This window comes from Sphaerodactylus townsendi, linkage group LG16, assembly GCF_021028975.2.
Source record: "Sphaerodactylus townsendi isolate TG3544 linkage group LG16, MPM_Stown_v2.3, whole genome shotgun sequence".
Lineage (NCBI taxonomy): Eukaryota > Metazoa > Chordata > Lepidosauria > Squamata > Sphaerodactylidae > Sphaerodactylus > Sphaerodactylus townsendi.
The window spans coordinates 15,925,074-15,953,026 of NC_059440.1; the positions used below are offsets into that span (position 1 = coordinate 15,925,074).

Consider the following 27,953-nt stretch of genomic DNA (forward strand, 5'->3'; position numbering starts at 1 on the left):
CTTGTGCACTCCAAACACATGCGAACTTGGTGACCTTGGACTAGTCACAGTTCTTCGGAGCTCTCTCAGCCCCACCCACCTCACAGGATGTTTGTTGTGGAGGTGGGGAAGGGAAAGGAGATTGTACGCCACTTTGAGTCTCCTTGCAGGAGAGATCCTTCCTTCCTTCCTTCCTTCCTTCCTTCCTTCCTTCCTTCCTTCCTTCCTTCCTTCCTTCCTTCCTTCCTTCCTTCCTTCCTTCCTTCCTTCCTTCCTTCCTTCCTTCCTTCCTTCCTTCCTTCCATTCCTGAATTTCCCCCCTCAGGGCTGCATTTGTCTTTCCTTATCCTGGTGAAGCGAATTTCTGAAATCAGTTCTGACATCGGTTTGCTTTCTGTTCCTCGCTTTGCATTTTCCCCTCCTTCCTTAATGATGAGCATGCATGCACTCATTGAAAGAAATTAAATCCTCTTCCCAATTAATGAGGATCACCTTTGTAACGGATTACTCTGCCCAGTGCATTGATCGAATTATGCAGTCGTGTTTAATATGCTTGCAAAGAAGGGTGCTTTGGGGTGTTGTGGATGTGTGCATAGCTGGCATCCTAGGAGATCATTCAAGTATGCAGAGCCTTGATAAAAAAAAGTTCAGTCAATATTCACCCACCCACTGTTGGCTTTCTTTGCAGAGCTGTTGCCTACCCAAGCCGCAAGAGCCCCGACTAGCAAAGCAGCCAAGATCTTGCTGCAAAACGGGAAAAGTGAGTACTTTTCTGGGCAGGGGGATAATTGAACTTTTCCTAAAGGTTGATTCAGCCCCTCCTTGCTTCTCTCCATTTCACAGCAAAAAATCGGAACACTGTTGTGTCCTCACCTCATTGTTAGACATATGTCTTTTCCACCTTCTCATTTTTCTCTCCTGTAAATTCCTGTTTCTTGGGAGGGTTTTTCAGTTCTGCATGTGTTTTGCTCCCTCTAGTGGTCAATTCAATATCATACAGGTTTATGTTTGGCATATCTCCCTTAAATGGCAGGTTTTTTTATACCAGACATAACCTTGTGTGATATTGAATTGACCACTAAAGGAAGGAAAACACATGAAGAACTGAAAAAACCCTCCAAAGAAACAGGAACTTACAAGGAATGACAGTGAGCCCAGACAAAGGTGGGGCATTACGAGAGTCATAGGTAATGTTGTGCCATCAGCTCTGCAACAGGAACCCTTCTGTAATATCCACCCCCCCTCCCCAGATATAGTCTGTACAAACTGCCAGTTCTCTGTTGAAACCCTTGAGCATATTCTGTTTATTTGTCCAAAATATTCTCTGCTTAGAGGTGACTGCTCTCTGTGTGTAACACAGTGTGTAACAGACTTCTCTCAGTGATACACCTCTGAAGATGCCAGCCACAGATGCAGGCGAAACGTTAGAAACAAGATCTACCACGGCCACACAGCCTGGAAAACCCACCACAACCAGTTAGGCCATTGTGTTTTCTGTAGTCTTAGGCTACAGAAGGGGAAAAGTCACCATCCATCCATCCATCCATCCATCCATCCATCCATCCATCCATCCATCCATCCATCCATCCATCCATCCATCCATCCATCCATCCATCCATCCATCCATCCATCCATCCATCCATCCATCCATCCATCCATCCATCCATCCATCCATCCATCCATCCATCCATCCATCCATCCATCATCCATCCATCCATCCATCCATCCATCCATCCATCCATCCATCATCCATCATCCATCCATCCATCCATCCATCCATCCATCCATCCATCCATCCATCCATCCGTCCATCCGTCCATCCGTCCATCCGTCCATCCGTCCATCCCCATCGATCCATCGATCCATCCATCGTCAAATCCGTCGTCAATCCGTCCGTCCGTCCGTCCGTCCGTCCGTCCGTCCGTCGTCGTCCGTCCGTCCGTCCGTCAAATCCGTCCGTCCGTCCGTCCGTCCGTCCCGTCCGTCCGTCCGTCCGTCCGTCCGTCCGTCCGTCAGTCCGTCCATCGTCTGTCTGTCTGTCTGTCTGTCTGTCTGTCTGTCTGTCTGTCTGTCTGTCATCTATCTATCTATCTGTCTGTCTATCTATCTATCTATGGTTCTGTATGCTGCAAATTTCCTGCCCAGATATCTGGGCTGTGCACTGGCACATCGGTTTCCTCTTACACCACATACAGACAAAACCCTATTAAAATTAAAACACAGCGGTAAATTTAAATAAATCTAAAATATAAAATCTATATAAATATAAAATATAAAATAAAAAATAAAAATAAAATAAATAAATTTATGTTTATCTATGTTGACTACATATAATTTTATGATTATTGTTGCTTTACAGTTCATGATGTTAGGATTATTGATGTTTCTGTTGTTTATAATGCTATGCTTATTGATGCTTTGTTGTTGGATGCTATTATTATTGATGTTCTGCGATTACATTGTTGTTGTTCGCCGCCCTGAGCCCTTTGGAGAAGGGTGGTATATAAATCGAGTAATGAAATTAGATGAAATGAAGATGGTTCAGAACAATTCAAATCATATTAAAAAATGCTCATGGTCTTCTGAACTCTTTCAGGAGATGGGAGCGTTCGGCTGGTGAGGGGAGCTAATTCCTGCCAAGGGCGTGTGGAGATCTTTTACAAAGGGAACTGGGGCACGGTTTGTGACGACGACTGGGGGCTGAGTGACGCTGGCGTGGTGTGCAAGCAAATGGGTTGCGGCCGTGCTGTGGACTACAAGACCAACGCTTACTTTGGCTATGGCACGGGCCACATCCTCCTGGACAATGTGAACTGTGACGGACATGAGCCGCACCTCTCAGCTTGTTACAGCCTCGGTTGGGGTATCCACAACTGCGGCCATCACGAGGATGCCGGGGTCGTCTGCTCAGGTGAGGAAGCCAGGAGGCGGGGTTGCCAGCTCTGGCTTGGAAACACTTGGAGATTTTGGAGATGGAGCCTGAGGAGGGTGGAGTTTGGGGAGGGGCGGGGCTTCAATGGAATATAATTCCAGAGAGTCCACCTCCCAAAACAGCCAGTTTTTCATCTCTATTGCCTGGAGATCAGTCGTAGTAATGGGAAATCTCTAGCTACCAATATCCAATAGTGTATAGTGGATAAGTTCCAAAACACAAAGATATATCCCGCTAATACACAAGCCTCAATATAAAGTGCACGGTGTGTTTATTGTGCTAGTGTGATTTCTAAACATCCACTTATCACTATACCTAACAGACTACCACTATTTACAACTGCCTAATTCTAGCACATAACAAATGCTTATTACCAAACATTACTCTTATTACCAAACAAACTCTTACTCATAACATGCAATTTAGACATACAATTACATATACAAACATACAAGAAATCATTAAGAATGTAGAGGCTGGGGGTTGTTAGCCCTTAACTCATTGGTTTGTGTAGTCCAATTATATTAGCTTCCTCCTCTTCTTGGACCATGAAACCAAAACAACTCAATTGTCCATAACAAAATTCCAATTAGGCACAAGTCTTGGAGGCCGTCCAAATAGAAGTCTTCTCTCTTCTCTCCTTCTGAGCATCTAAAACGGGATCAGCGGTATCACCCCACGTTTTCCAAAAAGTAGAAGCTCAGCATAAGGTAGTCAATCATTTGATAAGGGTATCATAAGCTGTTAAGCGGCCAGTCCCTCTTGGCTTGGATCCGGTAACTGCAAGACCTGTGCCTACCGTGTTTCCCCAAAAATAAGACAGCGTCTTATATTAATTTTTGCTCCCAAAGATGCGCTATGTCTTAGTTTCAGGGGATGTCTTATTTTTCTGTGTTCTGTTCGTCAGACATGCTTCCAAACAAAAACTTTGCTACATCTTACTTTTGGGGGGTGCCTTATATTTCACACTTTAGCAAAACCTCTACTACGTCTTATTTTCCGGGAATGTCTTATATTCGGGGAAACAGGGTAGTTGGAATTTTTGGTAATAAGTATTTATGTGTTAGAATTAGGCAATAGTAAATAGTGGTCGTCTGTTACGTATAATGATAAGCGGATGTTTAGGAATCACACCCGCACAATAAACGCACTGTGCACTTTATATTGAGGTTTGTGTATTAGTGGGATATATCATTGTGTTTTGGAAATCTGTAGCTACCATGTGCAACTTGCCGACCCTACCAGGATGCCAAATGTCACTGGTTACCTTACTCAGCTATGGCACTGTTTTCAGGAGGGGAGAGATCTTCCCAAAACGTTTGGTGATGGAGAGAGACAACAGGGAGATGATAATCCTACCTTATGCATCCGTCCTGTTCAGACTTTAGATTTTAATGCTCCCGCAACACATGGCACTCCTCATTATTTCCCCAATAAATCTGGTCACCATGTTGTGTGGAAAGGAGTAATGCCCCTATTTTCTATGCATGTACAACTTTGGGATCCAAACAACACACATCCTTTAAATGTAGAAATAGCTAGGATGGCATACAATAAAAAATGATTGGTTGCACAGAACATTGTGAAAGAACGTATACTTTCAATCAAGATACCAGTCTAGTGTGTTAATTTGAAGATTTTTCCCTAAGGTCACGTGTTCAGGTAGGCAGTTTAGTTAGTTGAGAGTGCTTACAGGAACCTATTGGAATTGTTCCTTAGATTACAGCTATTGGGACGACTCCTCATTTTGGGGTCTGTATTCTGAAACCCAGAAACGTCACACAGACAGTGTTATGAATCTTATACCACACCTTGCAAAATCTGTACCTTTCCAGTACTATTTTCCACCTTGCCATTTTCTCCCACTAGATAGCAGCATTGTCCATGTTGACAGCTGCCTGGGTGGTTGAAACCACAAAGCCCTGCTCTCTCCTGGGCCCTCGACCCAGCAGTAGCATATTTCAGCTTTTATTTCTGAAACATATTAAAAGGATCCAATTGCACCTTGAAAAATAACTGGGACACTTTTATTAAAACTGCATTAATGTTTTATGTGTAGGTCTGGTGCTCAGGTGGAACTGCTGATTCTAAGTCAGAGAAATCCACAAATAGAATGCACGCATGCAAATTTCACCCGTCTTCAAGAAGTCTCTTGTTTATCCTATGAACTACACCAGGGGTCCCCAGTGTAGCATCTGTGGTCACCATAGTGCCCACCAACAACGTGGTGCAGTGGTTAAGAGCAGGTGGATTCTAATCTGGAGAACCAGGTTTGATTCCCCACTCCTCCACCTGAGTGGCCGAGGCGTGTTTCCACACTCCTACATTCCTGCTGGGTGACCTCGAGCTAGTCACAGTTCTCTCAGAACTCTTTCAGCCCCACCTACCTCACAAGGTGTCTGTTGTGGGGAGAGGAAGGGAAAGGAGCTTGTACGCCACCCTGAGTCTCCTTACAGCATAGGTGTCAAACTCGCAGCCCTCCAGATGTTAAGGACTACAGTTCCCATCATCCGCTGCCAGCATGATGCTGAACTGTAGCATGATGGGAACTGTAGTCCATAACATCTAGAGGGCTGCGAATTTGACACCTGTGCCTTACAGGAAAGAAAGATGGGGTACAAATCCAAACTCTTCTTCTTCTTTCCTGATGCCTGCCAAGTATTTTCATAAAGTAGGTAGCATCACGTGGGGCTTTTCCCCAGTAAGGTTTCTGATTGGACACTGGAGATCTGATTGACAGTTCAGAGTTTCCAACACATTGCTTTGATAGCAGCTGCCATCATCATGGAAAGAGCCTCCCTGCATGACTGAAAGTCAGCTGTATGTTTGCAAGGAACTATTTTAAAACAATATGTTCATTTGAAAAACCATACGATTCAACAGACCTTCTTCCTCAAATGTAAAGAGTTATTAGAGTTAGGCATAAAGGTACTCCCCGACTTCTTGCGGTTGACGAATATGTTGAGGAAAGGAACCATCTAATTTCCCCGTTAACTCCGTTTACACAGACTCGCACAACCGATACAGATCTTTTACTGGCCAAGGGCCCCTTCCGTACATGCAGAATAATGCACATTCAATCCACTTTCACAACTGTTTGAAAGTGGATTCTGCTATTCTGCACAGTAAAATAAGCTTCAAAGCACACTGAAAGTGGATTGAAAATACATGATCCTGCAGGTGAGGAAGGGGCCAAAGCTTTGCTCAAGGATAAGGACCCTAACGTCTACTATGCTGTGGCAAAATCCAGTTTGTTCGCATGTAAAAAACAAACTCATGGTGAACAAGTGGGCAAAAGTCTCATCGTAAAGAGCCATACTTATTTTATCATGGTTGTTTTGTGTACTTTGTAACTCTACAATTAGTTTGATGAATGTTTTAACTGTATGCAGTGGTTATGTGCTTTCCATTTCTATGTATTATATTTACGCTGCTGGTTTAAGACCGTACTCATTAAATTGGATTTCACTTGACTGGGATGGGAATCCTGGTTCTTGTGGTTGGCTCCACTTCCTGTGGTACCATTTTTGGGCTGTGTTTATCACCCTGCATCAGAATTCCAGAGGTCCCTGCAGGCTGCAAAACATTGGGGACCCTTGAACCACACTTTGGGAGATGGAGTGCTCCCTCCGCTTTGCCACCAATCAACTAATGTCTCAAATTTTTCTGATGCTGTTTTCTGTGCAGGACTGGGGTTGATGACAACCACGCCAGCAACCACCTCGTTGCCCTCCAGCCACGAAAACACGTTCTCTGAAACAGCCCCAGGTAAGCCCAGATACCACCGTTAATCCTCCTGGCCAGATCCCATGGGGGATCGATTTTATCTTTTGAAGGATGCAAGAAACTGCAGCCGGCGTTCTAACCTCTGCTAGGGATTTTGCATTCCACCATGTTGTTCTGATGGTGCCTAATTTTGCAGTTACAGAGAGTCAAGATCAGCCCTCTCCCGAGACTGTTATGATGACTACTGGCCTTCTCCTGCTGGAAGAAACAAGTACGTTTTGTGGCTGGGCAGAAGGCCTGTTGCACTGATTCATAAAACCTCATAAGAAGAAGGGCTATAGACTGTCTTTCTTGCTAGGTGGGCCGCACTGGTCACCAAGACGTCAAAATCAAGAGTAGCCTGTCCAATTCAATGGTCTGGTCTAAGTATCTCTGGGTGTCTGTTAACATCTGAACCCATTGTGATGGGAATTGCTGTCCATTCATAGCCAACTTACAATGACCCCTTGGGGTGTTTTCAAGGGAAGGTGATAAAGGAGAGGTGGTTTTGGTTTGCCTGCTTGCCTGCCTCTGTGCACCAACCCTTGACTTTCTTAGTGGTCTCCCATCCAGCTCCTAACCAGGACCAATCCTGCTTAGCTTCCAAGATCTGACAAGACCAGGGGAGCCTGGACCACGCATGCCAGGGTCAGAAATATATACATTTGATCAAAGTGGTTTTGAAAGCTCCTGTTTATTGCCTGCAAATAAATGTTTAAAAGCTTTGGAATGTTAAAAAAAAATCACTTTAATCCAACACTTGCATTTCGGATGCTAACAAATAACTTATTACCGCTTTCAAGCACTTTATTGTTTTTGGAGTCAGAGGAGCTGAAGTGGAATTCTCCCCACCCCCCCACCCCCCAGATGATGTAAACTTCATAAAAGCGATAGGCATCTTGGGAAATCAACCCTGCTTCTGGAGGGATTTTGGATGGGTGGGCTGAGTGTGGAGTGTTATGTAGGTGCCCTTTAATTTTTGTTTGTCCGTTTATATTCTGCATTTCTTTCCAATGGAGACCTTTCTTTCCAATGGAGATCTGTTCAGCCATCAGAGATGTCATAGTGTCAGTGATGCTCCCCCTCTTCGAGCTTTGCCTCCCCAAAACTTCCGGGGGTTTAATGAATTATCAAAGGCTTTCATGGTCAGAATCACTAGGGCAGTGGTGGCGAACCTTTTCGAGACCGAGTGCCCAAATTGCAACCCCAAACCCGCTTATTTATGGCAAAGTGCCACCATGGCCATTTAACCTGAATGCTGAGGCTTTAGTTTAGAAAAAAAAAAACGTTGGCTCCGAGGAGTAAGCTTGGTGGTAGTCGGTGGCTTTGCTTTGAAGCAACCGTGCAACTCTTCCAACGGGTGAATCACGACCCTAGGAGGGTTTACTCAGAAGCAAGCCCCATTGCCAGCAACTGAGCTTACTCCCAGGTAAAGGATCGTGCTGTAGTTCTTCACATGAAAATCAGTGGGGTTTAACAGCACTACACTGCTTCCTCAAAACGAGGTCTTATAATCTAATAATCGAGCCCAGCGGCCCAGGCCAGCCTAGATGTGTTCGGGGGGGCACTCAGCGCATGCCCACAGAGAGGGCTCTGAGTGCCACCTCTGGCACCCGTGCCATAGGTTCGCCACCACTGCACTAGGGTGTGGTGGGTTTTCCCTTGTCCCAGGGGTTTGCTGGAGCAAAGCTGGCAACCCAGCATAGACCCAATATGAATTTGTCACTGTATACAAAGGAACTGAGGACAACTCACAAAAGGAGAATCTGCAGCTCACTTCTGACTTTCCCATTCCAACCAGTGCATTCCATAATGTGTGAACTGTCCTTTCCACATTCAGATTAATCAATGGTAGGCTGTGGGTAAAAAACTGGAATCTGATGAAAGTGAAATTGGAGTCATCCCCGCAGGGTCGTCGCTAAGGAATAGGCGAGACGCGGAGGAGGTTTCATCTGGTGGAGAGCGTCAGCAACAGGAAGCGCGGGATTTCGTGATCCTGACAACTCTGCCCTGTGCTGGTCTCTGGCACCTTTTATTAGGGTTTCATTGTGGGCGTGTAAAGGAGGTGGGTAGGGAGATGAGCGGGAGACCGGGAGACCTGGAGATCATCATGTGATGCATGATCTCACCCAGCTCACGTCGCGAGGAGGGCGTGGCGTCTGAGCCTAATCCTCACCTGGGGGCAAGACCATTGTCCCTGCGCCCGGTGACTGAGCCAGACAGTTCATGACCCGTGACTCATAGGGGGATGAGGAGTGAAGTGCCGGTGCGACCAGAAGGCAGTGGAGTCCCGTTGGCGTCCCAACGTTCTACCACTGGCTGCTGGGTCAGCAGTGCATTACCACATCTCCTCCTTTTACATTTTAGAAGGGGACCCGAGAAATGCTAGGGGTGATTTAAAGGGCGCTTGTCTCCTCCGCCCGTCTGGTCAAGCTGACCGAGCTGCTTGTGTAACATTAGAACTTGGTTGCGGGGTAAAGAAGTGAGGGGCTTCTTACACCGCGTTACAGGCAATATTAGACACACACTCAGGCAGCAAGATCCGATAGCGAGGCACACAATTAAACCAATGCAGAGCTGCACAATGGCAACCATCCTCCCGGCGAAAGCCAGCTCCAGAGGGCTGGACCACCAATGGGGCAAAACATCATATTTCAGATTAGATACAACTTCTTGCAGCTCCGCGTGCCATGTATGGATCAATTGGGAATTATCAGAAAGAGTAAAACAACACGTAGTATGTACATTCTCACAACCTTGGTGATGCAATAACAACAAATAATCAATGGCCGCGATTATCTAAAATTAAGCAGCCGAGTTCCTGCTGCTTTCGGAGGCCAGGGCATCCAGAGCAATGGAGGTGGAGTTGATGTGGACTTATGAGGCAGGCCAGCCGGTAATAGTCTTGGTGTTACAGGAAACAAGTCGGGGACTCCCACAAGGGAAGTTCTTGAGGAAACACACTCCGCCTTGGCTAGAGCAGCGTCGCTCCGGCAAGGGGAGGTCGAGGGGAAGAAGTGAGCGGTGGCTGTGCTTGGGCTTCCGGGGTGAAGCCTGAGAGCAGAACGATGGTGAAGCGGTAGCAGAGAGTTCCGACGAACACGAAGCGGAAATGCAGCAACAACAAATAACATAACTTCTAAAAATTAAGGCATGCAATAACTTCAGCAATAGTTGGTTCACAGTAAGCAATAAAAAAATTGTATGGCTAAATGATACATAGGCTGGATGATGTATGCGGAAGGAAGGCAACCGATGGTTGCATAATTGTCCAATGCATGGCTCTTGCTGTTTGACTACCAAAGCTACAGAAGCGATGGCGTTAGAGTCCATGGATTTCTCAAGAGTAGGGAGAGCTACTGATAGTCTTTAGCATTGCAGGTTCAGTGATTCTCACGAGCAAGGTTGTGAGAGGCGTGTTCCAACAATATTCAGCTGACTGAGAACAGCGTGGAGAGTTCCAGGGTTAATCTATCAGGAATGTCCCTGGCTGCAACTCCAAGCTTCAGCCAGAGGCGCAGAGAGGGAGAGAGAGAATAGCGATTGTAGATGAGGAGCAGCAGCCGCAGCGGCATCAACCTCTGAGCCACAGCTGGCCCAGGCTGCCGTTCCCCAGGGGTGGCCCCAGTGGGCTGTGATCCTTGTGGAAGAATGGGTGTGCTGGCTCCAGAGATCCCTCCCATCTCGGCCCAGGCTGGGGCAATCAGACCCTCTCGACAAGAGGCGTGGTCAGGATCCTCCAGGGAGGCCCAGCTCCATCTCCCGGGATGAGGGCTGGCCTGGCATGTGAGAGCTGGACTCCTGTATGGAAGAGAAAAGACAAAGCGCTTTTCCCAGGGGTTTTCGCGTGCTGGCTGAGTTAGTCCCTTATAGATGTGATGGAAAGCCCGAGCCCTGAGTAGAGGCGAGGCAATTTTTTGATAGATAGAGAATAGAAATTACTTTGGATATGGTCTGCTGGATGAGACCTTGATTGGGTCGATAGGGGGGGGGAACTACTCCCCTTTCTTTCGTTTGTTTTGGCCAAGCTTTTGTTAGTAGTTGGCCCATTCCGACAACGATCACTTGCAACATTCAAAGGCGTTAAGAGATACAAGGCAGGGAATTGCCCGAGGCTTAGGAGAAGGGAGAGAGGTCATATCCAGGTCGGATGTTTGTTTGTAAAAACAATCCCAATCACCGTCTAAGGTGTGGGTTTTACAAAAACAACTTGAACAATTCACAATTATAGTCATATGTGTATAGCATCTATAGGAAAGATATAGAAGATGCAAAGAAAACAGTTCCTGGGCTTGGAGGTTTGATCACAGAAGCAAATTGAGAGGTTTGCAAAAACCCTTTATCAGATCCCTAGATCTAGGGTGGGGTCGTCAGCCCATTAGAAAGAGGGAGGGTGTGCAGAAAGGAAGGCAGGGGGAAGGGGTTTGGAAGTCAGCTCTACCTTCCCTCCCGTAAGGGGACTTTGGCCGGTTTGAGCTCGCTTCCTACCTTCACAGCCGGAGGCTGTGTAAGATAGGTGTGGCTGAGAGACCCCCTTGGCACTGTGACTAGCCAGGGAGCTCAGCAGAGAATGTGGGAGCATGAAAATGATTTTGGCTTCATATGTAAACTTAGCGCCACGCCAATGTGGCAGTGTAGGCTCAGATGGACCGAGAAGGAAAAGGTTCTCAAGGAGAGGTTTGAAGAAAAGTTTGAAAGGTTTAAACTAAGATGGAAGCTGACTTGAAGCAGGTCCCATCATGTATCCTGAGGAACTCTTGCCACGAAGCTGTGTCCCGTTTAAAAGCGGATGCTGTAATGGGCGAGAAACCTTTCAAGGCATTGGCACACATAATCAGAAGGAGAAAAACTTTAATTGAAGCACAAGAGCATAGCTTAGAAGCAATGGAAAAATCCCCTATGAGGGGAAAACTTTAGGGGTCTCTTGAAAGGGGGCAAGACATACAGAACATACATAGGCATACAGAGCACATATAAAGTAGCGAGGAGGGATTGCAACTCTGATTTGAGATTTTGCTCTCTCTGAGGTGCTGGCTTGATTTTGCTGCCACTGGGAGCTTTGAGCTTAGGGCTTTGCACGGGCTCAGAGGCTATGAGATCTGGTTTGAACCCACAGCTGGAGAGGGCCAAGGGGGCTTCTTCTTCCACAGAAGGACTTTTGGCTTAAGGCCATTGTCTTGAGCATCTTCCCCTTTCCATGCCTCATTGTCCGTGAATTGGCTATGGGGCATTCTGAGAAAGGGTTCAAAATGGCAGTCCTCTTGGATAATGAGGAGCGGACTGGGCATAGTGCCAGAATGTTGGCGTTCTCTTCCGTCAGCATTTCCTTCTGTTGCAATTCAGTGACTGTGGATTCTGCAGAGATTTTTGAAATCGCGTGCCACTCTGGGGCACTGGCGAACATGAGTGACTTTGGAAGTAGAAGGGTTAGCAGAGCAGGAAGTGTAGGCGTGGGGAGGGAGCAAGCTGGCAAGACCAGCCAATGGTCTCCGTGGGGATGGGATCACTATACTGAGCTGGTAGCGAAGATCTCATGGGAGACTCGGGGAAAGGGTTTGAGGAGTGCGGATCTTGGTTCCGGGCTGGGAGATGCCAGTGCGGAGCCTCCCAGCGGGCATTGGGAGGCGCCGGTGCTTGGAGCTTTCCTGGGGCCTTGCCCTCTGGGGAGAACCCTCCTCCGTCCAGGGTTGTAGGCCCCCCGCGGGCAGCCTACAATTCCTCGAGAAATGTCCTGGTTTGCATAGTGAGACACTCGTCGGGGCTGTCTCACGACAGCCCGGAGAGAGGCGGCGGCTAGAGGCTGGCTTGATGGGCGAAAGACCCGATATCCTGGCAAGCTTTGAGCATGTCGGCCAGCTCGGGGTTCCTTCCTAAGCCTGTGGTCGCTGGCACTCAGCGGAGGCGTTCTCCTTAGCAAAGGCTTAAGGAGTTCGCCCTGGAGCCTCTCGTTGTCAGCTTCTTAGAGGGCCTCCTGGAACCCTGTTCACAAACTCAGCATGGGAGCTCTTGAGGCTTCTGCGGTGCAAGAAAAACTTTGGGTTGGCTGTCGGTATTGAGGACTTTCAAAAAGCGCCTTGTAAGCATTCAGAGCGACCGTGGGGTGGCCACCCGGCAGGACAATCTGATTGTTAGGGGTTACTGAAGGCATCGAAGCCGTAAAGGCAATAGCGGTGTAGGCGCCGGGCGGCTGCCCTGCCCTAAAAGCATTGCTGGCGAGGAACTTCGCTCTCCCAGATCACAAATTGTGCAGGGCTCAGGAGCATCGCGGGAAGGTGGTCTTCCAGTGGAGTCCGGAACCATTAAGTGATTCCCTGCGCTGACCGCCTCTAGCATGCCTCTCACATAGGGGCTGGTGACTCCCGTCCCACGTAAGCTTTGCGAGACTCAGTGAGATGTTATAGCTTAAGAGCATTTTCGACAACCCTTGAACAGCGCCATCCTCCCCTCGGTATCTGTGAAATGGGCGGGCACAATCATCGTCTTCCGTCAGGGTTTTCTTTCCCTTGCAGATAAATTGGCTATCACGGCTCTGCAGTTTGGCGCCAGCAGGTAAATGGCCTTGTGGTCATCGCGGTGGCTTTGAAAATGAAAGCCGAACAAGGGGAGGCTGAGCGGAGAATTGAAATGGGCGAGAGGAGCAAGGGGGCAGAAGGAGGACGTCCAATTGCGGATAGAGAAAAAATTCGGGGTTGAAATTGAAGGTGAAAGATCGAAGGAGGCTGACCTACAGCAAAGGGAGCCATAGGTCTGCAGGCTGATGGCGACATAACATTGTGTCTCCGTCGGTAGCAGTGACATCGGCGAGGCTCGCAATGTGAAGAGTGCGCCCGATGTTTTCCCAGTCCTTAAGATTCAATGTCCCCCTCTGGGTACCATGGACACTGAGCTTCAATCTCCTCAACCAATTTGCGCAGCTCCCTTCTCTTCACGGGGACCCTGCCGCTGTTCGCTAACTTCAGCTTCGTCAACGTGCTTGTCATAAGCCCTGCTTTGCAAGCTCCCATACTCACCGGTGTTCCGTCCGCCGAGAGAGAGTGTCCACAGGGCCAGCGTGTCTCTGAATCGCCGATCCAGAGGACAAGCGATACCCGAAGCGGTGGTCCCTGGATCGCCGATCCAGCCGGACTTCATTATCGCTGACCCTTCCCAAGGCGGCCGGTGGAGAGCAGGGTGGAGGTTCGAGGATTCCCGAGGTTTTCGGCACCAGCTTGGAGTCATCCCGCGGGAGTGCATTACCAGCTAAGGAATAAGCGGCTGAGGCGGAGGAGGTTTCATCTGGTGGAGGCGTCAGCAACAGGAGGCGATGGGATTTCCGTGATCCCGACAACTCTGCCCTGTGCTGGTCTCTGGCACCTTTTATTAGGGTTTCATTGTGAAGTGTAAAGGAGGTGGGTGGGGAGATGGCGGGAGACGGGAGACCTGGAGATCATCATGTGATGCATGATCTCACCTGGCTACGTCGCGGAGAGGAGCGAAGCGTCTGAGCCTAATCCTCACCTGGGGGCAAGACCATTGTCCCTGCGCCCGGTGACTGAGCCAGACAGTTCATGACCCGTGACTCATAGGGGGGGATGAGGAGTGGGGGTGCGGTGCGACCAGAAGGCCGTAGGTCCGTTGGCGTCCCAACGTTCTACCACGGCGCTGCTGGGTCAGCAGTGCATTACTACAGAAATGTTCTCCCAGTGGTCTTGAAAGCCCTGGGCAGAGACAGGCTTTGGAATATTTACAAGACTGCTAGAGGGAAAAATTGAATGGCCAAATTTCATTCCCTCCCATTTGATCACCAGGTGGCGGCCTCCGACTGGCAAATGGAAACAGCAGCTGCCAGGGCCGGGTGGAAGTCTTGTTCAGAAACATCTGGGGCACCGTTTGTGACGACGACTGGGATTTCCCCAACGCCCAGGTGGTCTGCCGACAGGTGGGCTGCGGCTCAGCCCTGGCGGCCACCGTGCTGGGATACTTTGGCTACGGCTCTGGACCCATCCTTCTGGACAACGTGGATTGTTCGGGCAAAGAAACCGATTTGGCCGAGTGCTTTAACCTGGGCTGGGGACAGCATAACTGCGGCCACCATGAAGATGCTGGCGTCATATGCAGAAGTGAGAAAAGCACACGATTGCGGTGACTTCTGATTTAATTTCTACCCTGCCGTTTGAACCGAAAGGCTCTTCAGCGCTTACATATCATAGCAAGAGTTGGATGAGGAGCTGGGAGTTCACCTGTTTGGCATGCACAGGCTAGAGTTGCCAATGCAGGGTTCAGAAATTCCTGTGGATTTGAGGGTGGGACAGTAGAGTAAAGGGAAGGGACCTTGTTAGAAGATAATACCATTGCTAGAAGACCTTGTTAGAAGATAATACCATTGCAGTCCACCTTCCAAAGCAACCATTTTCTCCAGGAGAAGTGGGATGTGTTTTAAAGTCACCCAACAGGCTTCATATGGAGGAGCGAGGAAACAAGTCCAGTTTACCAGATTAGATTCTGCCACTCATGAGGAGTGGGGAATCCAACCTGGTTCTCCAGGTTAGAGTCCCTTGCTCTTAGCTACTACACCACAATGGCTGATGACAAGTTACCTGATCACAAGTTATCGTGAACGCATTTTTAAATTTATTCACGTTATTTATAGACTGTCCTTCCCTCGGGACTTGAAAGTCAATACAATCAACAGTCAGTGGCATAGCGCCAATGGGGGGGTGCAATGCCCCAGGCAGCACCATGGCGGAGGCGTGGCCGAGCTGTGGCGGGGGCGTTCCGAGGAGTTCCAGGGGCATTCTGAGGTGGGGGCAGGCAGTGCCATGGCAGGGGCACAGGGCATGTGCGTGCTCCGGGCGCAGTTCCCCCTTGCACCACCCCTGTCAACAGGATAGGACTTCCAATAGACCAGTGGTGGCGAACCTATGGCACGGGTGCCAGAGGTGGCACTCAGAGCCTTCTCTGTGGGCACGCATGCACAGAGTTCATCATGTGATAATAGTTTAATTATTTCAGGGAGATTATTAGCATTAAACCTAAAGCCTAGTTTTGGGGAAGCAGTGTAGGTAACCCTGTTAAGCGCTGTTAAACCCCACTGATTTTCATGCAAAGAACTAAAGTGTGATCCTTTACCTGGGAGTAAGCTCGGCTGCTGGCAATGGGGTTTGCTTCTGAGTAAACCCTCCCAGGGTCGTGATTCACCCGTTCGAAGCGTTGCACAGTTGCTTCAAAGTAAAGCCACCAACTACCACCAAGCTTACTCCTGAGTAACGCGCACCTTGGAGCCAACCGTTTTTTCTATACTAAAACTCAGTATTCAGGTTAAATTGCCATGTTGGCACTTTGCGATAAATAAGTGGGTTTTGGGTTGCAGTTTGGGCACTCGGTCTCAAAAAGGTTCGCCATCACTGCAATAGACCATGCAGCAGGATTTGGATTGAGGGGAGCGTGGCAACCCACCAGAAATAGTAACAGAACTGAATCAAGACATAAATATTAATCTGACTTCTTTAACGATGCAAAAAATTACATGACAGGATAATCCTTACAACAACAGACAGGCAAGGAAGCAGCTTTCTCAGGGCAGAATACTTAAGAGGTGGGAATTTGGTTGTATCACAATGTTCAGTGCAAAATCTATCCAGCCCGAAATAGAACCCCTGACTAAAAGGAACAAGACTGGTTTAGGGAGGGGGGGGGAGAAACCCTTTCTGGATCAATGAATTGGGAGGACATTTGCGGCACATTGCTGTGTTGCTAAATATACTCTTGCCTTTTCCTGGCTGCAGGTGTAGAGGAGTCTGAAGAGCAGTTCCAAGAAGACGGGTTTGCCACCACCGCTACCACCACGACTCGTCCCAAGGATGGTATGTTGAGCAGGGGGGCAAACTGCTGCCGCCAAATAATCCCGGGTTTAATTAGAATAGGGCCTTACGTTCTCTGCATCCAAAGTCCTCCCAAGTTTCTTGGCATTCCATGTTATCTCTCACACTCCTTCCAAAGCACAATTGATACATTAGTAGTTGTTGTTTTTGTTAATCTCTGCACTTTCTATGGCTGGGGTGTCAAGCATGCAGCCTGGGGACCAAATCCAGCCCCTTGAGGGGATTTATCTGCAAGACAGCTGAGGCACTCCGTCCCCTGCTCCAGCCAAGGCAGTGCCCTTCCCAGGGTCTGGCCCGACAAAGTCAGCAAGACGTTGGGGGTGGAGACAAGACCAAGGAGGGTGTGCTTCTTCTTCGACCTTTTCTTTGCCCTCGGTGTCTTGCCGCCTTTGGTGCTATGGAGGCTCGGCACACGGTGGCAGGTGGCGGAGCCCGATGCAGCTCCTTCTCTGAGAGGGGAGGGAATGGCCAGGGACGTACTGCCCAGGGGAACATATGGGGTCAAATGTCCCTGGGCTGCAGCCATTTAGTCACCTGGGAGTGGAAAATTGCCTTCACGCCCCTCCTCCTTCCTCCTGGGTCCATACACTGACTTCAAGATCTGGTGCAAAAAAAAATGTTCTAGTGCAGGAGGGTGGCTGCCCATACCAGGGGGCCCCCCGGAAACCTCAGATTTTGCACAGGGCTACATTTTCCCTAGATGCGCCTCTGGGGGGCAGCCAAGTGCATGTCCCCCACATTCAAAAGTGCTGCCTGGGGTGTCAGCCCCATCTGACCCCCTAGGTATGCCAGTATCCGTATCTAACTAGACCTTCTTCCAAACATTTGGGGCTAGGACTACAGGGTTTCCTACAGGGTTTTCCTAGATTAGATAATGAGAGAAGATGGGAAGGGTTAATTGATTTGGAAGGGTGGATCCTAGCTTTTGTCCGTCATTCCCATGCGATCCTCCCAATCACAGGTTTTCTACGTCTCGTCAACGGCAGCCACCGCTGCGAAGGCCGGGTGGAGATGTTCTACCTGTCGCAGTGGGGCACGGTGTGTGATGACGCTTGGGACCTCAAGGATGTGAAGGTGGTGTGTCGGCAACTGGGCTGTGGGGGTGCCCTGGCTGCCTGGGGGGAAGCGAGGTACGGCCAAGGCATGGGCTACATTTTCCTCGACAACCTCAAGTGCAAAGGCCATGAGTCGTCCCTCTTGCGCTGTTCCCACATCCGCTGGAATGTGCACAATTGTGATCACTCGGAAGATGCCGGCGCCCTTTGTCACCTGCTATGATTCATGGGAAGGTACAGCCACGGATGTGTGGTCACCCCTGTTTCTGGAGGCCCATGGAAACTGCAGAATGTGACGATGGGTACTGAGTTCAATTCCTGTAGCTTTTTTCCTTCCCTTATTTTTAAGCAAGTTGGCCCATGAGCAAGTCACAGATGCCAAAGCTTCTCTTATTGTTGCTGTTGACTGTCCCATCCGGGGCCTTTTGAGGTATACTGTCTCTCAGTAAGGAAGTGCTATTGATCCACCATGGATCATAGCCATAGATAGACCTCCCCTCCTCTACTATTCAAATGACTCAGCCATGTACTCCCTGGATGGTTTTACAAACCAACATTTTCTCCTCCTCGCCTCAACATCGGGCATTGAAAAACAAACACACACTACTCTCATTTATAGAACTCTCCTTATTTTTGGTGCTGGATTCTGGACCCTTTTTGTATATATAAAGCGTATCTCCGTTCTGTGTAGGGAATGAGTGCCTTTCGGCAGCCCAATGTAAGCGAAGACAATGGCAGGTTGAAATCAGTAGAACAGCAAAGCAGCACTAAGGAAACCGGAGGAGTAGAGTCTCAGGCCCCTTCTGCACATGCAGAATAATCCACTTTCAATCCACTTTCTCAATAGTTTGCAAGTGGATTTTGCTACTTTGCACAGTAAAATCCAGCTGCAAAGTGAGTTGCAAGTGCATTATTCTGCAGGTGCGGAATGGACCACAGAGGTGCTCTGGATGGAAAGATAGACCAGTAGAAGTGTTTTTCAACAGTTAGCTGCCCAGGTCAGAGGTACATAACCCTTTTGATCCTGTAGGTTCCTTTGGAATTTTGGCCCGGCATGGTAGGCGCAGTAACAAAATGGCTGCCGCCGGAGGCGGAGCCAGCTACAAAATAATTGCCATAGCTAAATGTTAGTAATGCAGTGGCCTTTTCCACCAAATATGAAATGGCTTAAGCCATAAATGTTTCCTGCAGGAGTTCCGCACAATATTTCCCCAAATCCGTTTGTCAGAGTTTTATTTCTGCGTCAAACTGTTTTATTTGGAAACACTAAAACTAGAGATCTTTTCCCCAAAAACATTTGAAAAACGTTTCCAGCTTGCTGTGCAGAGTTCAGGAAACGTTTTATTTTCTCCCATCCAGTTTTGAAGCTATTGCTTTTGCTTCTTGTGCTTGCCATTTTCTGCCACTTCAGGGATTCCCTGTGCTGTCTGCCATTTTCCCCCGGTAAAGTGTCTTCATGACGACGCAAAATCTGTGCATATTGCTGATTCACATATTGTGTCATCATAGCTTCAAAGAAACCTCACATTAAAAAAAGGAACAAATTAAAAAAGGAAAAAAATGGCACATTCTCAGAATTGGCAGGCAAAACTGAATGTATTTGTGCACAGCAATGACGGAAATATCAGGCACAATGTCAGATGTGGAAAAGTCCATAGGAATCCTCAGCAAATGGCGGAGACAGCTTGGAGAGTTACTGCAGATAATGTTGGGCATGTCTAAATCAGAAGGATTGGTTTCTGCTGAAACACTTCATTTTCCCATGCTTTGCAGACAAAAGAACAAGAAAACGGTTTTTTTCAAAATGTTTTCAAAACATTCTGCAAATGTTTTAGACATCAGTAGGCACCATAGTGCCCACAGACTCCCCATTGGCAACCCTTGGTCTAGACCAATATAATAAAAGGCCCCTTGTAAATATATGTGATTTTGGGAGTGGGTTGAGGGGGAAATATGAGGAAATGTTTATATAATTCTTTTGTTAATAATATAACGTGCGCATTCTGGGTTGTCATTTTCCTTCATACATTTATGTTTTGAATAAATAAAAGCCTTTCAAAATGAGCGGTGAGTCAGCAAATACATTTACGCAGATGATGGACATCTCGGTGCGTCATGAATTAATGTTCTTTTGTTCGTTGTTCAGGAACAAAAAGCGAGCAAGCGGTGAGGATCACAATACGACCCTCACCTCAAAGTCTAGCTTCTGCTCACCATCTACAAAAAAAACGCAGCTGTGGGCAGGAAGGGAGTGGAAGCATCAGAAAGTGACGCTGGCCATTGAAGGAGCTGTGGCTCAAGGGTAAGGCATCTGCTTGGCATGCAGAAGGCCCCAGGTTCGATCCTTGGCATCTCCAGTTAATAGTCAGCATGGTGTAGTGGTTAAGAGCAGGTGGGTTCTAATCTGGAGAACTGGGTTTGATTCCTCACTCCTTCATCTGAGGCTTATCTGGTGAATCAGATGTGTTTCCTACATTCCTGCTGGGTGACCTTGGGCTAGTCACAGTTCTCTCCAAACTCTCTCAGGCCCACCTACCTCACAAGGTGTCTGATGTGGGGAGAGGAAGAGAAAGGAGCTTGTCAGCCACCTTGAGTCTCCTTACAGGAGAGAAAGGTAGGGTATAAATCCAAACTCCTCCTCCTCCTCCTCCTCCTCTTCTTGGACCAGGTAGTGGGGGATGTTAAAGATCCAGGAGAGCCATTGCCAGTCTAAACAGGCAATAGTTACTTTGACTGATCACTGGTCTGATTCGGTGTAAGGCAGTGTCATGCATGTTCAAGGGAACTACACTGGACACCAACTCTCCACAGTTCCCTGTTTGGTCCAGCCATGGGGGTGTGGCCTATAGCTTGAAGATCTGCACCACATCTTTCTCGTTACCAGTACAAAACCTGCGGCAGCTACTACGGTACCCATGACACAAAAGTCAGGGGTTCTGATTAGAAGAAGAGGAGGAGTTTGGATTTATACCCCACTTTTCTAAATCGTAAGGAGTCTCAAAGAGGCTTAAACACTCTTTCCCTTCCTCTCCCCACAACAGACTCCTTGTGACGTAGGTGCGGTTGAGGGAGTTCTCATTTAATAAGCTAAATATCTTAGTGGCTCTCTCTTGGGAAGAGGTCTGAAAGTGGAGTACCACTGGGGCTCTTTCCTTATCCTTGCAGCCCTGCAGCTAATAAAGGCGAGATCTATGGTGTAATACCAAGATGCTGCAGCCTGTCACAAATACAATTCCTTTGTATCCGGAAACAGTGCCATGAGGTGTTAATGAGGTGTTAATAGCTCTGAAGGGAGGTGTAAAATTGCTCCTAACCAGGCTGCTTTGGATTCAGTGTGGCTCCAGGTGCTATTGTCCCTGTGGAGCCCTAGAAAGCATACAGCACTGAAGGTAGAATCGTCCCGCATTGTGTAGGGAAACAGGGAGCCTTGAGAAATACCTTTAATTAAAAGTTGCTGGGAGGAGGAGGCTGCCTGCCGCTTCTCTGCACGATTTATTACTCCGGTTTTACCTCCTCCCAATCACCCTCTGGAGGGAATGGAGTAATTCTTCTGTCTCTGCTGTAACTAAAGCATCCAGCCGCTATTTGATGCAGCATAAGGATTTAGGAAGAGCTGTAATGAGTCAGACTGAAGGTTCACCTTGTGGGGCCAGGACCGCGTCTCTGGTCCTACACAGCTGAATTAGTTTAAGAAAAACTTACAGTTAGAAAACACCCAAGAAGCAGTTTTGAAACAGAAGATAAGTTTACTGGACAGCATGAGTATCTGACCAGGGTGTCCCTTTAAGGGTAAGAGGCACACCCTTCATACAAAGGGACCAATTTTTATAGATGCAAAAATACAGATGTCACACAGTTCATCCCCTTAAGTTTCTCGTACATAATCCATACCACTTTCACGTGCTACAAGCATGAACCTTAAAAATCCAACCCATTGGATAGATCTGTCTCCTGGTCACAGTAAGACAGCCTCTTATTCTACGTGTCAGTTTCCTTAGCTCATGCTGTTAGCGCGTGTACCTCTACCCATATGCAAAGGACTGCAATAAAACTAGCTTCTGCCTTCAAGAATAACTTGTTTTCTTAGTTTTCTCCCAGAGAGAGATATGTCCTTAAGGCATGCAGCATTCCTTAGGATCATAAAACTTCCCTTTCTCCCCAGTTTGAAATGTTAAAACATTTAAAAGATTTTACATACATTGATTCTAACACAATAGAATTATAGTAAAATACTAATACATGTGAATCTCTCATTATCATTTCTGTGTTCATTTAACAATATAGAAAAACACTTTTTCCTATTTTAACTAATCACATTCATTTAGCTATTCTAACAAAACCAAAGTTATAAAATGCATATGTCTGCTGCCACGTTGGCCTTTTAGTGACAAGATCCCAAAGATGTTATCTTTGCTTGCCTGCATAATCACTAGCAAGCTTCTAACATTCCTTTTGACCTGCTGCAAACATGCAGGCTTCTGGTCACTTATACAGAAGCACCCATTTTGATTCTTAGGATCTTTGGTTCATATGAATTTCCATATTTCTTAATCAAATACAATTTATAGACATTCTGATCCATCTCCACAACCTCATCCAGCGTCCGGCTTCATACTGTGACCAGCCATGTGGCCCTGGAAGGCCTATCAACAGAAAAATGAGGCCAAGGAGTTGCCAGCCTCCAGGTGGAGCCTGGAGAGCTCCAGGAATTACAACTAATCTCTAGGCAACAGACACCAATTCCCCTGAAAAAATGTCTGCTTTATATGTTATTATACCCCATAGAAGACGAAGAGGAGGAGGAGGAGTTTGGAATTTATCTCCCCTTTCTCTCCTGTAAGGAGACTCAAAGGGGCTTACAAACTCCCTTCCCTTCCCTCCCCCACAACAATCACCCTGTGAGGTGGGTGGAGCTGAGAGAGCTCTGAAGAACTGTGACTAGCCCAAGGTCACCCAGCTGGCATGTGTTGGAGTGCACAAGATAATCTAGTTCACCAGATAAACCTCCACAGCTCAAGTGGCAGTGTGGGGAATCAAACCCGGTTCCCCAGATTATAGTGCACCTGCTCTTAAACCACCTCACCACTCTGGCTCTTTGGGAAGCTCCTCCCCAAAACTCACCCTCCCCAGGCTCCATCCCCTAACCTTCAGGAATTCCCCTACCCGGAGCTGGCAACCCTACTACATTTCCTTGGCACATGGAGTTCTTATTTAGTCACTGCAACTGATAGCAATTAGCCTATGCTCCATGAATGTATTGAATCCCTTGTTAAAGTCATTTCAGCAGTCATCCCATGCCTGAGAAGCCAGAAGTCTTCAATCACACGTCGCCTGGGACCAAAGCGCACCCCTCAAGGGGTTTCATAGCCTAAACCCCCTTCAGTTGGCTCTTACTCAGCTTGGACTTGCTCCGATCAATAGCATTGATTAGTTCCTGCTTCATCAGGAGATGGTGGCGCAGGAGCAGGAGGGAAAGGGGGGCGGGAAAGAAAGAGAGTCAGAGAGAGAAATGAATATTTCACAAGGTCGGAAGCCAAGCCGGTGGTTATTTTCAGGCAGGATTTATGACCTGTCCAGAATAAGGAACAGGAGGGCCGGAAGGGGAGCATTAAAAGAGAGCAGCTCCTCCAGAGGTGACAAAACACAGGAAATAAGAAGGGCTTGGATTTATACCTCCTTTCATGTTGACTGCCCTGGGTCCTCTTGGGAGGGCGGCGGATCGAAGGTGGGCTATGGGTATTTTTAAAAAATGCAACCAATGAAACAAAATCAAATTTCACAGCAGGACAGAGCAGTGTTGGCGGAGCCACGGTCTTTCCCCTTCCCTTAAAAAGGCCTCGTCTGTTACCAACCGGAGTTAGGGAATTCCTTGCTCTGGGCTACAATTGCAGCATTTGTCTGTCGAGCCTGGCAATGTGTCATTGTTTGCAGCTGGAAATGTGCAGGGTGTAGTGTGTGTGTGTGTAGTAGTAGTAGTAGTAGTAGTAGTAGTAGTAGTAGAAGAAGAAGAAGAAGAAGAAGAAGCAGCAGCAGCAGCAGCAGCAGCAGCCGCTGCCGCCGCCGCCGCCTTTATTGGCATGAACATATTAATGAAATACAAACCATAAGATACAAAGAAGCTTAAAAACACAAATGGCATCAGCTGTAAAAAGCTCTAATCACAGACATGAAACATCAAATAAGCAATATTGTAATATTACAAACCATTTAATGAATTAATGTCCATCTAGAGATATATCTATAATATTTAATGTGTGAGTGAATATGTACGCGCATCAGCCAGGGAGGGGTCGGTCATGAGCTTTGCTGATGTCGACCCAGTTTTCAGATCCAGGCGTGGCCGGCTTGTGAAGCCACATCCCTATGAACAAACATCTCACAGCGGAACGGCAAACACCATCTGCACAAAACAGACCAAGGCAGCAACACGCCTGCATCCTGCCAAGCTTTGCTTCCTTCTTTCCCTCGCGCGGCTGCTTATCTCCTTTCTCAAGCCTCCCTTCCCTCCACGGCTCTCCCCTTTTTGCTCCTTCTCGATTGGTACCCTGTTTTCGACCAGGCAAGCTGGGAGAAAGGGGGGTCAGAACGCGTGTCGCGGTTGCTAAGCAACTAGAGGGCATCCCTCCTGTCCAATCGGTTGTGACGGCAGTGGAACAGAGGGTGTTGGTGGGAGCCAGGTTGCGGGCCGAGGCTTGCAGTCACGGGAAAGGAATCTGGGAGTAGCGGAGTGGCTTTTAGATGCTGCTTTTGGCAGGCTAGCGCATAGGATGAGTCTCCCTCACCAAAGTCTCCGGGTGTTTCCCAGTTCTGCAGGGCTTGCAAGACTGAGCTGTCCTGCCAGGTCTACGGTCAAGGGCAGCAATGGTTTCCATCTGACTGGCCTCCCCCTTCGCCACTTGCTCTTCCCCTTTCCCTTCTTCATGTTTATTCTGTAATGTCAGTGAAAGTGAACAAGCTCAGTTTTGAGAATCAGGGAAATAAAACAGCCAAAGCTGGAATAACAGGAAGAAAAGACAGGCTGCTTCGCCCAAACAACCACCATCCTCGCATGCTCCCAAAAGCAAAGGGGAGAATTTCTCTTTGCTCATCCTTCTATTAGGTGGGCTGAGTTTACGGTCAGGAGTGGTGTTAGTTAAGGGGTAACAGGGGCAGTTATATCAGGCCCATTCCTGGGGGATGGGAGCAACCTCCCATGGCCCTGGCCCCCAAGGCGGGGTGGTAGGGAGAGAAGAAAAAATGCAGGCTCCTGCTACTGACACTTGAATCGGTCTTGTCTGGGACTCGTGCCACTAGATTGTGGTGACAAACATTTGCACTGGAAATGTGGAAGAAGAATCTGGAATGAAAGAAGAAGAGTTTGGATTTATAGCCCACCTTTCTCTCCTGTAAGGAGACTCAGGGTGGCTTACAAGCTCCTTTCCCTTTCTCTCCCCACAACAGACACCTGGTGAGGTAGGTGGGGCTGAGAGAATTCTGAGAGAACTGTGACTAGCCCAAGATAACCCAGCAGGAATGTAGGAGTGGAGGAACACATCTGGTTCACCAGATAAGAGTCCCCTGCTCATAAGGAGGAGTGGGGAATCAAACCCGGTTCTCCAGATTAGAGTCCTCCTGCTCTTAACCCCTACACCACGCTGACTGAAGGGTACATAAAACCATTTTGGGGACTGATCTCTGACTCGGATTCAATAGCAGCTGCCTGCCACGGGGTTCCAAACGAGCCCCCTTTGGAGTCTGCGTGGCCTTTCCAAGCAGAGGCAGCCAACTCTGGCCTGTGCCAAAAATGCTTTTTGCTTGGGAGAAAGCGGAGCCAGTCTCGAGAGATGGCAGAGCCGGCTCTACTCGTGAAACCCGATGAGCTGATTGCACAAGTGACTTTGCAGTTCCTTAAAATAGCGGTGTGCTGTGTTGTTAGGGCTTCTGCAGTGCTCGCACGAGGGAAGCAGGGAAGCAGCCTCCGAGACGAGGCAGGGCTGCCGTTCAGAACACACGCTTGGCATGCGCGGAGTCTCGGGTTCGATCTCTGGCAGAAAGCAGGAGAGGAGAAGATCATGGATTGCGGGGAGGAGCTGCCACTCAGACCAAAGAACCCTGGGCCCGATGGAGTATGGTCGCCAACCTCTAGGTGCCCCCTGGAGATCTTCTGTATTACAAGTGATCTCCAGACGACCCAGACCAGTTCTTCTGGAGAAAATGGCTGCTTTGGAGGGCAGACTCTATGACGTTATGCCCTGCTAAGGTCCACTCCCCTCACTCCACCTTCCCCTGGCTCCACCCCCAAATGTCCAGGAATTTCCTAACCCAGAGTTGGCAACTCAAGTCCTGAAGCCGGCCAGGAGGCGGAGGCTGCACATTAGTGGTGATTGGTTCTTTGCTCAAAAAGTGCACTTGGATCACACATTGTGAGCCGAACCCCTGAATGCTCCAGAAATGGCTCAAATCTCAAGTGTTTGCACATGGACATTTGTTTCAGTGCTTTCCCACAGTTTTTCCATGTCTTCTTCTGCTCACAGGGGCAATTCTGGGATCCTGGGAAAAAAGTCCAAGATGGCAAATCAGAATTACTATCGCCTCAGGATGAGACCCTCTCTTGGGGGGAAGAATTAGGACTAATAAAAGGAAACCTTCTTCACGCAACGTGTGATAGGTGTTTGGAATATGCTGACACAGGAGGTGGTGATGGCCACTAACCTGGATAGCTTTAAAAAGGGCTTGGACAGATTTATGGAGGAGAAGTCAATCTATGGCTACCAATCTTGATCCTCCTTGATCTGAGATTGCAAATGCTTTAACAGTCCAGGTGCTCGGGAGCAACAGCCACAGAAGGCCATTGCGTTCACATCCTGCATGTGAGCTCCCAAAGGCACCTGGTGGGCCACTGCGAGTAGCAGAGTGCTGAACTAGATGGACTCTGGTCTGATCCAGCAGGCTAGTTCTTATGTTCTTATGTTCCCCAGAGGCCGAGCAAGGTGCACCCCTTGCCCTGCATGAAGTAGGTGAGGGCTGAGGCCAGAAGCCGGTGTGGTGTAGTGGCTAAGAGCAGGTGGAACCAGGTTTCATTCCCCACTCCTCCATCTGAGTGGCAGAGGCTTATCTGGGGAACCAGATGTGTTTCCACACTGCTACATTCCTGCTGGGTGCCCTTGGGCTAGTCACAGTTCTTCGGAGCTCTCTCAGCCCCACCTACCTCACCAGGTGTCTGTTGTGGAGTGAGGAGGGGAAAGGAGCTTGTAAGCCACCATGAGCCTCCTTACAGGAGAGAAAGGTAGGGTATAAATCCAAACTCTTCTTCTTTCATTCCAGATGAGGCCAGTGCAAATGTTTGTCACCAATCTAGTGGCACGAGTCCCAGACAGGACCGATTCAAGTGTCAGTAGCAGGAGCCTGCATTTTTTCTTCTCTCCCTACCACGCCGCCTTGGGGGCCAGGGCCATGGGAGGTTGCTCCCCCCCCAGAATAAGCCTGATATAGCTGCACCTGTTATGCCATAGAATGCTGGCTGAAGTGGGGCGCAGGTGGGGCACAGGTGTTCCCGGGAGAATGCTGCAAGTGGGGCGTGGGAGATGCGGGGAAGCGTGGTAGCATCGGAGTGGGTGGTGCCTTGGGCGCCATTTTTGCCTGGTACACCTCTGGTTGCATATAGTTTCTATACTTTGCATAAAGAAGGAACAAGCCAGATAGAAAGAATGCAAAATGATTTTTTTTGGTAAGTATTGCGCAACCGCATAAGGTAGAAAATATCCTGCAAGACAGAAAGCATTTTGCTCCCAGGGCAGGGTTCTGGATGGAACGATCGCCCAGACTCTCCCGGTGCCGACTCAGGGGTTCTGGACTCTTTGCTGAGTCACCCTGCAGAGGCCTTTCCTCCAGACTGCAGCACTCTGCTGGCTGGGAGGCACCAAGCCATTGCCGGCTCCCGATGAAAAGTAACGTGTCAGTTAATTGTTCTTTATGGGCCCCTGTGCTTTCTGCTTACTGCCTTCTTTTCGGTTCTGGCTGAGCCTGCCAGAGGGAAGGAAGGAAGGAGAGCTCCCAGGAGAAGACACAAAGGAAAGACCCGTTGCAGTAAGCCAGGTGAATGTGTGAATATTTGGGATATTCAGAAAAAAATACATATAAAAGTATATATTAATCTGTGGCCCTTTGTGCATGTTTGGTCAGATTTGGGTCAGATTCTCGATTGCGCATGTGTTTTCTCCTCTTCAGAACTCACTGCGCCGCAGGTCAGAGAAACTGCAGTTTCCAAGAGCAGGCAGAGTGTGATTCCCCCCCCCCCCCCGCCCCGTCGGTGCAGTGAAAGCAAAGCAGATCAGTAAGCTTTTTGCTTCGTTCAACGTCTCCACTTCTCCCTGCCTTCTCCTG

The 27,953-nt window shown here is 48.4% G+C and overlaps 1 protein-coding gene across 1 annotated transcript in view; it reads left to right on the plus strand.

Annotated features, from left to right (window-relative positions):
- Positions 1–19,593, plus strand: part of SSC4D (scavenger receptor cysteine rich family member with 4 domains) — a 36,335-nt gene extending 16,742 nt beyond the window's left edge. The window contains exons 7-13 of the mRNA XM_048518604.1: positions 668–739; positions 2,576–2,890; positions 6,599–6,679; positions 6,834–6,908; positions 14,464–14,775; positions 16,441–16,518; positions 17,498–19,593. Coding sequence (XP_048374561.1) covers positions 668–739; positions 2,576–2,890; positions 6,599–6,679; positions 6,834–6,908; positions 14,464–14,775; positions 16,441–16,518; positions 17,498–17,814 — 1,250 coding nt within the window. The 3' untranslated portion in view covers positions 17,815–19,593. The remainder of the gene's footprint in view (positions 1–667; positions 740–2,575; positions 2,891–6,598; positions 6,680–6,833; positions 6,909–14,463; positions 14,776–16,440; positions 16,519–17,497) is intronic.
- The last annotated feature ends 8,360 nt before the right edge of the window (positions 19,594–27,953 follow it).